Source organism: Trichogramma pretiosum, unplaced genomic scaffold, assembly GCF_000599845.2.
Source record: "Trichogramma pretiosum strain Unisexual culture from Peru unplaced genomic scaffold, Tpre_2.0 scaffold33, whole genome shotgun sequence".
Classification (NCBI taxonomy): Eukaryota; Metazoa; Arthropoda; class Insecta; order Hymenoptera; family Trichogrammatidae; genus Trichogramma; species Trichogramma pretiosum.
Genome location: NW_019641610.1, coordinates 1,459,874 through 1,468,402, shown reverse-complemented (window position 1 = coordinate 1,468,402; position 8,529 = coordinate 1,459,874). Strand labels below are relative to the sequence as shown.

The following is an 8,529-nucleotide window of genomic DNA, read 5'->3' as shown; positions in this document are numbered from 1 at the left end:
GGGGGTTGACTGTTGTTGTACGTTGCTGCTATACTGCTGTTATACTACTGCTGCTGCTGCGGTGATGCAGCTTTGGTGACACGATGTGGCCCGACTGAGAGATTGCGATTGCGTGGACTAAGTTCGTTAGGGCAGATGAGATGCTTAACTTGCGGTGCACGCTGTTTGGGATACGCCTGCGATGTATGTCGCGTTGGATTGGATTGCACAGTGACTTGATTGTTAATTCCTTATTTTCTCGCGTTCAGTGTCCGATGAAAATCCTTTCAATTGCTGCTGAATATCTCTAGCTAAGATAATTTACATCTCTCGGTCGGTAATTATTGATTATAACGTATTTCTGAATTTATGCGAAAGAAATTAGCCTTGATTAAATTTCTACGATTATCTTGTCGCGTTTAAATCACGATCAGCCGGCATGTGAATCGAGCGTTTCTATATACAGCGACGCAGTCCAGATGAACTGTGAGCGTAAATCTCTCGAGCTCGAAGGTACACTCGGCGAATTATCTCGCACATCTTGACTGCGTGCCGCTCACGTCTCGATATGACTTTATATAGGTGACCTCGGATACACGAGCGAGCATCAATCATGCCTACTAATTTACTGCGATAACGTTACCTTGCATTATGCATAAACCTTATACACTCAATCAAAGAAATTGATATTTAGTTTAGGATTTGTTGATTAGAGGAAAAAGTGAGGGAACGATTTTCGGAAAATTTTTCGTAAATATCTTCTAGCAGAAAACTCTTTTTCGTGTTCGTAAAACGTCGAGCTCAAAAACTTATCCCTTAAATAGATACTTCGATTTTGGTACAGCAGCTGATGCATTATTGTCGGCAAGTGCAACGTCCTCGTACATGAAGAAATAGGAGCGTTTTAGTCACGCAAATATGATGCATTATCGAGCGACTGAGCATCCGTGTCATTTTGTCGACAGTCTAGTCGAGCTTGTAAAAATTCATATTTTTTTATAAACGCTACTGCGGATGCGAGACTAGAATTTTTATTGGTGAATGCGATTTTTTATGGATCACCTCGTGCTCGAAGCAATGGTTTGTTCTAGCTTCTTAATTTTTAATGTCATATATAGTGTTTGCGTAAAAAATACATTATCGCTTTGTCACGCATTTTAAATGCAAAAAAATTTTGAGATTCTTCATAATCAAGAGTATTCTGCTAAATACACGCCTTCAAGACGTTGATAAATAAGTACAAAAGTTCAAGTTCTGTAAAGTTGAATGTTTTTGCTTAACTTTGATGCAACTTATCATTGATAAGCGATTAATCCTCAATTTAAACTTAGTGATATTGGCAAAAGATAAGAGTTTAGTAGAGAAATTATGAAATTAACTACTTATTGAAAATTTGAATGCTTTATGGAAAACTTGAGTCACTAAGGTCAAGTTTGATTTTAATAAATATAATGCACCACGAAGTTTGAACTACATTTTTAAAAACGGCAATCATATTAGTAATATAAAATTACTAATGACAGTTTCAAAATTCTCGATTGCAGAATTTTGAGTAGATACAAATCTTACGATGGGTGTACCTCTCTTTTTATCCTTGAAAAGTATGCGTATGTCATACAATAAGTAGCTGAGCAGAATTCAATTTTTTTTAATATATTTATTTTAATGGTATTGAAAATATATAGCGTTAAACGCCAGATATAAAAAGTAATGCGAATATGCTTATAGATATCAGGAGCTTAGGTCCTGCAGCCATTAAGGACTACGCCACAAATCATCTTATTGATCGTTCCATTTATTTATTTCATAACCGAAAAAAAGACCCTTAAGTATTTTCACTATTTTTAATCATATAGCTTTTTGGAGCTCTTTTTAGCCCTTGCAGATCTTTTGACTTTGATTATTACATTTTTTTACATTCTTCATCACATTATTTTTACTGTTCTCAAGATTTTGGTTTTTATTTGCCAAGCAAATGTTACATAAATCTTCGTTCATTAGCGGCTCGATGATCATCTCACAGCACTCAATTGGTAGCCGGTACCATATGAGTTTCCAAAAAGATTCCAGCGCCCAACGCCGGAAAAATCCTCTTGACATTATCTCGCACAGATGCGCAGTACATGCCTCTTTTGGTCCTTCAGGCAGTTCCAACAACCCTTTGGAGCTTGAAAACTCTAAGCAGTCTGTATAAGTGAGTAGTTTCACCGCCTCTTCGGGTCGTAAGCGAATCAGATTGTACAGCGACAAGCTCGAATTTATCATTATTTCTTTTGCTTTGTTCACGAACTCCTCTTCGTCATAACGATTGTTTCCAACATCCACCGACTTTGCGAATAATCCTTGATTTATGAACAGTTTCATTATCGTTATGGCGTCGCTTAGTTCCACTATGTATCCTCTTTTCTCAAGGCATTCGACGACGGGCACAGCGCCAGACGTTGATCTCAATTTAAACTGAATGTCTTCGATGCCATGCGATTTAAAACACTTTTTGAAATTGCTAGAACGGGGAAAAACAAAACTGGGAAGATCAGCCCCGTGATCCAAGAGTACGTCAACCACACCCGGCAAAACATTCGCCACGGCCCATTGAAGGGCTGACCGGCCTTTCTTGTCTCGGGCATCGACCTGCAACTTTTGTTTCCTCTCGTCGTTGATCTTGAAGAATAGCTTCATCAATTCATAATTATCGTGTTTTGCCTTGCTTATAACGTGCAAAGGAGTCGATCCCTTCTCGTTAGCCACATTCGGATCGGAACCTCTTCTTAGCAGCGATTCGGTCATCTTCTTGTGTCCGTAGTACAAAGCATAGTGTAACGATGTTCGACCCAACTTGTCCTGGGCGTTGACTTGCACCGTCTGCTTGGTGTCATTGCAGATTTTGAAGAATATCTCCAGCAAGTCATCGTCGCAGCTTCTCATGCAAATAATATGCAGAGGCGTCTCTCCGTCCTCGTTTGCCAAATTCGGATCGGCGCCATTTTTTAGAAGCAATGTAGCTACCTTATGGTTGTTATAGCTTAGAGCACTGTGTAAGGGTGTGTTACCAGACTTTTCCCGGGCGTTGACCTGCACGGGCCAATTTTTGGCTTTGCTGAGCTTGAATAAGATTTTTGTCAAGCCAATACTGCGGTTTCTCTCGCTCATAACGTGCAGAGGAGTCCATCCGTCTGCATTGGCTAAATTTGAATCGGCGCCTCTTTTCAACAGAATTTCGGCAACCTTGTTGTTGCTGTGGTACAGAGCCACGTATAGAGGTGTGTTGCCAAACTTGTCCTGAGCGTCGACCTGTATCGTCTGATCGATGTCGTCGTTGATCTCGAAGAATAGCTCTGCTAAGTCATCGCCACGATATTTTCTCTGGCAAATAAGATGCAGAGGAGTAGATCCTTGTGAATTTGCCAAGTTCGGATCAGCGCCTAATCGAAGCAGGAATTCGAATATCTTTTCTTTACAGTCGGGCAGAGCAAAGGGCAGTTTTGTAATGCAGTGCAGTGGTGTGTCACCCAACTTGTTTTGGGCGTTGATCTGCACTGGCTGATATTTGTCGTCGCTCAGTTCGAATAACATTTTCGTTAAGTCACTATCAATGTGACTTTCTTCTTGGCAAATGAAGTGAAGAGGTGTAATTCCATTCTTGTTTGCCAAGTTCGGATCTGCGCCACTTCTTAGCAGTAATCGTGCCACTTCTTTATTGTCATTGTCCAAAGCAGCTAAAAGTGGTGTATCACCTGTTTCTTGATTGACGCAATTGGGATCCTGCCCGAGCTCGAGGAATTTTTCGACGATTTCGTCAAGACCATACGCACAGGCCACGTGAAAATGTGTGAGGCCAGACTCGTCGGTGTAATTTACGTCGAATCGATTGTATATTTTAAATAAATCTTGCACGATCAATGAGTCGTGAAAGCATTTAAACGCGATATGCACTGGTGTGGAGCGACGCGACGATGGCTTGTGGTCTTGATCGTCATCCGGCTTGTCTTTGTAACCAGTCCTGATTACAAACTCCATAAATTGTTTTCGTTTTGGTGCAATTAAATACCGGCCTCTGAATTTGCGAGTTACACAATCCGAGAGAAGCTGATCAATTTCTTCGGGACAGAAAATATCTTGGAGGTTTGGAAGTTGCCCTTTCCAATCTTTGATTAAGGAAACGAGTTTTTCGAGAAGGTTATCTCGACTTCTTTCGATTTTCCAATTGACCTTTTCTCGTAAGCTCTTCAATTTTAATACATTTTCTTGGTTGAGATGATCCATGTCTCACACCACACTCAAATACATATAATATAAAATATTTTTTACTTTTAATTACTACTGCAGCCGATGCGATCGTCAATCTTTGTCTACACTTCTGCATAGTAATTTGTACTGATTACACACGCACTATGGACCATGTAAAAAAAACATGTGCTCGAAACCACTGATCGTTTTGGACATGTGGTAGACAGCGGCAGTGCTCAAGTGTCAGATTCTGAACTATAATGTGTCTTGTACACACGAACGAATTCGACGATTTATCAACTCGTAAACAGACCTCGTCAAGTTGTTGAAGCCACACACTTGTAAGATACAAATATGTGCCAGCATAATAACATCAAATGTATATGACAATATTTGACGATTGACCGCGTGTAAACAATAATAACTATCTGTGGTTTTCTACGATAACAATCGATCGGGTAAGTGTTAGAGCAAAAAATGGTGAAAAATGAAAATAGATAGTAAAAGACAAACAGACACCAACATCGCTTTATAATAAGTAGATTGACCGGGCAAGCGAGCGGCCGTGAAGTGGTAAAAAATTAAAAAATTCTAAACTCAAAAATAATGACGTAAATAATTGTTTTAATGTGATAAAAATTTCAAGGCGACCTGTCGAATAGTTTTTGAGATAATAAAAAACAAGCAGACACCAACTTCGCTTTATATATACAGATATACAGATATTTAATTTAAAGAATATCTTAGATAATTTATAAAATAACATTGTCATTTTTATAAAATTTGTGAGTATATTTTATGCTTAGTAGTAGGTATTTTTCTCAGTATATAATTGTACATAACTATTTTTTTTTATAATTGCTTGAATGCAAATGACGTTATCTTTGAAACGCCAAGTACTTTCAGATCGATTAGTCTTGTGTGATCTCGTATGGTAAACGTCGGCAAGGAGATCAGGGGGACGGGTTGAGAATCTTCCTTAGCTTCGGGGGGAAGCGTCCATCCAGTCATTTATATCTTCTCTTGATAGCAGCAAGACGTGCTCAGCACGACGACGAATAATCTAATCGTTCTTTGGCTGAAGTCTCTTGAACGTATTTTCCAGGCTGTGCAATTTCACATTTTATTCGGTTATAATGTTGTATGTAGTCTCAAAATCAATATCATTCTGCATTATACTACGCGCAAAATGTCGATCCAATATATTGATACGCAACTCCAATTGCGACACAAATATTTTTATTCTCATTATGCGAATTTGAATGGATATTTTAAATCGAAATAGTACCCGAGAGTCGAGCGATCCAGTACGATCAAAGAAAATTAAAACGGAAGAAACTGACGAATGCTTCAAGCGTTCGGTTGCTTTGGCAGTGCTTTGGCATGTCGTGCACACGAGAAAATAATGAAGTGGACGGAGCAAAGAGGAACGAGTCGAAAGGGAATAAAAGGCTGTACGGTGCTATGCGATCAGGAGGATGTGCGATTCAGCGATCAGCCTCGAGTACGTCTCTCCCTCTCGATGACTTAGTGCGTACTCGTCGTTTTCGAGCTCGCAAAGAGATTCAATGAGAAATTATGAACAAATCAACGTACGTGAGCTATATTGAAAAGATAAATGATCAAGATCGATTTTAGCAACATTAATGAATAGTAACGGATTTTTGAAATCATTACGCGCGCGACAGACTATCATAGCTTGCTCGTATTATTTGTTCAGAGTTGATCGCTCGGTATGTAATAAGACAAACCGATAACGCTTTAGTGAGAGCATCAGGTAGATTTTGATCACTTTAATGGACTTCGAATAAATGACGATTGATCGATATTCCGATACGTGTACGTGCCGTATCACATACGTAATATACCAAAGAAAAATGTTCAATGAAATTTGTAATTCTTAAGTCATATTGATATCAATTCTCTAATAAATATTACATATTATTAATTGATAATATTCTTTGTAGTTCAATATAATTTTATTTATATAGAATTTTGCGATGCATGCGTTTTTCTTATATTCTCAATTAATCATTCCAAAATTTCTAACTGATTTAATATTTGTAATAACATTGATTATAGAAATCGTTTATGAAAGCGTTCTAGCATAAAACCCATGAATAATTGGATATTCATAGGATGATTTTTAATGTTCTTAACAAACGATGAAAATATTTACATTGCTTATAATGAGATAGACGAAATCGTGTATTTAAAATCTGGAATATGTAAATTTTCTGATAGGACTAAAATGATATTCGATTCATATGATCTTCGAGACGTCCATAATTGTGACCGCAACAATGCATTGTTGACGACTGACTTAGATATCGACGTACAGCAAAACGTCTAAATAGTGATTACAAATGTTAACAATGACAGATTTTTCTTTCCCAATATATTGAACCAATGATTGATTTTCATTAATGAATTTTAACGCGTAACGCGTCATGGATTGATCAAAAAACACCAACAATTAGTGTAACAAGGTGCGCAATCCATGCATTTAAAAAGCTCAAATCTCTTTTTGAGCTTTCTTTCTTTTCCTGCAGCAGAAGTTCTCATTGTATACGAGGAGCTGAACGTCAAATTAGCGATGCTCGAAAGCACACCTTCATGCACAGCGCAAGGAAAACTGTACATAGACTCGGCGCCCAATTACGCTTGAAAAAGGATTTTCTGCGAAAGCGTCGAGCTTAATCACTCTTAACTCCTCGACTAAACCCACCCATTCTTCATATGTGTGCGTGTGCATAGTTGAAGAGGTTCGAATATATGTGACTTAAGCAAAACTTTATAAAGTTACTGTCAATTTTTTTGTTCAAGTAAATGATTCTCTTTGAGTCATATTTGTGTGATTAACGTTTTTGCTCAACAGAAGAACTTAAGTTTGTCACAGAAAAAAATTGTTTTAAATGACGAAACTTTATTACGCAAGTTTTGGGAAGCAAGCGATGTTGCATAAGAACAAAGATTGGAAAAAACGTTTTAAGAAAACAGTTAGATTTGCCATTGATGTTTCTGCTTCATTGTTAACACACCAAGATACAGTCTCATTCCTTGCACAAATAATTGAACTGCAGCACTGTGTTGTATACTATCTGCAATACGGAGTAAATAACAAAAGCTCAGTGTAACGCAATTAGTCAAGGTCGCTAATCCAGCCGCCCGCGTCCTATGTTATACGGCGTGACCCTTCCTTTGTCTATATCTACTCGCGCGCTATCGTTCCAGCCGGCCGATTAAACGCATTCAGTCGCACGATCGATCCTAATAATAAAATCCACCGCTGCACATAGCTGTGCCCGCATATAAGCAAGCCGATAGGATGCGTCACGCATCGGTTACGACGCGTTAACCCTTGCTTATACGTTTAGGCAGAGCGCACACGAGCCTAATGCATGTGCAAAAGATCTCATCGCTCGTGAACATTTAATTATTCAGACCGAACGCTACTAATTCTGCGGATAATAATGTGATTTGCTTGCTCTCAGTACTTGATGGACGCAAAACTATGTGTATTTTCATTTTATCTGGTAATTCTTCATAAACAGTGTTATATTCCTGATTGTTTATTAATATAAGGGGACACACCTGTGTTTATGCCTATAAATGAAAAACATGAAAATTAAGGATTACTATTAAAAATTTTTGTTTCTGATGTTAAAATATGTTTTTATAGGTCCCTTTACAACAAAAAATATGTCTCTAGTTCCTCTTATTATTAAAAATCATCCATTATTCATGCATATTTTCATACTAACGTACAAAAAAAATGACAATAATAGCTATTTTAATAACGCTTATTGCTATACTTGGAGATTAAAAAAATAACTAAATAAAAAATCTGCTACACTTAAGTGGAAAAGAATTTTATTACAAAACTTTTAAGACCCCAAGGATCAGGATTGGTGAAATATTGCATTCAAAATCATGCGGTCAATGACTTAGAAATCACAAGTCAATGTACATGAATAATTGGCATTCAATTTGGGAGAACGTTTAGAAACTTAGGGAACAAAATTTACAAGGAAAAAATGAAAATTTGCATCTTCGTACGAGATAAACGTTTTTTAGACGTTTAAACGTTTTTTAAACGTTTTTTAAACGTTTTAAGCCTTGAAAACTACATTGACTTACGAACAAATGTCTGTACAAGTTTTTGTTTTCTCGGCTTTTTGGCTAACATAGAAGTGATGATCATCCGATAGTTACGACTCAAGACAGTGAATCAAAATTTAACGATACGAATTTTCACGTTAATAAACGATGCCTTTTATTAATATTATTTTTTATGAGGAAACTCCTTGCCAATAAATTGGC

At 37.5% G+C, this 8,529-nt stretch overlaps 1 protein-coding gene across 1 annotated transcript; it reads right to left on the bottom strand.

The window, feature by feature from the left end:
* Positions 1 to 1,616: 1,616 nt before the first annotated feature.
* Positions 1,617 to 4,447, bottom strand: LOC106648849 (ankyrin-1-like). The gene has a single exon (XM_014365980.2). It carries the CDS (start codon positions 4,240 to 4,242, stop codon positions 1,852 to 1,854), a length of 2,391 nt encoding a protein of 796 aa, XP_014221466.1. The 5' UTR covers positions 4,243 to 4,447; the 3' UTR covers positions 1,617 to 1,851.
* Positions 4,448 to 8,529: the final 4,082 nt, after the last annotated feature.

What these genes read in the sequence shown, in the direction of transcription:
- LOC106648849 (XM_014365980.2), bottom strand. Translation starts at nt 4,242, where the DNA reads ATGGATCATCTCAACCAAGAAAATGTATTAAAATTGAAGAGCTTACGA.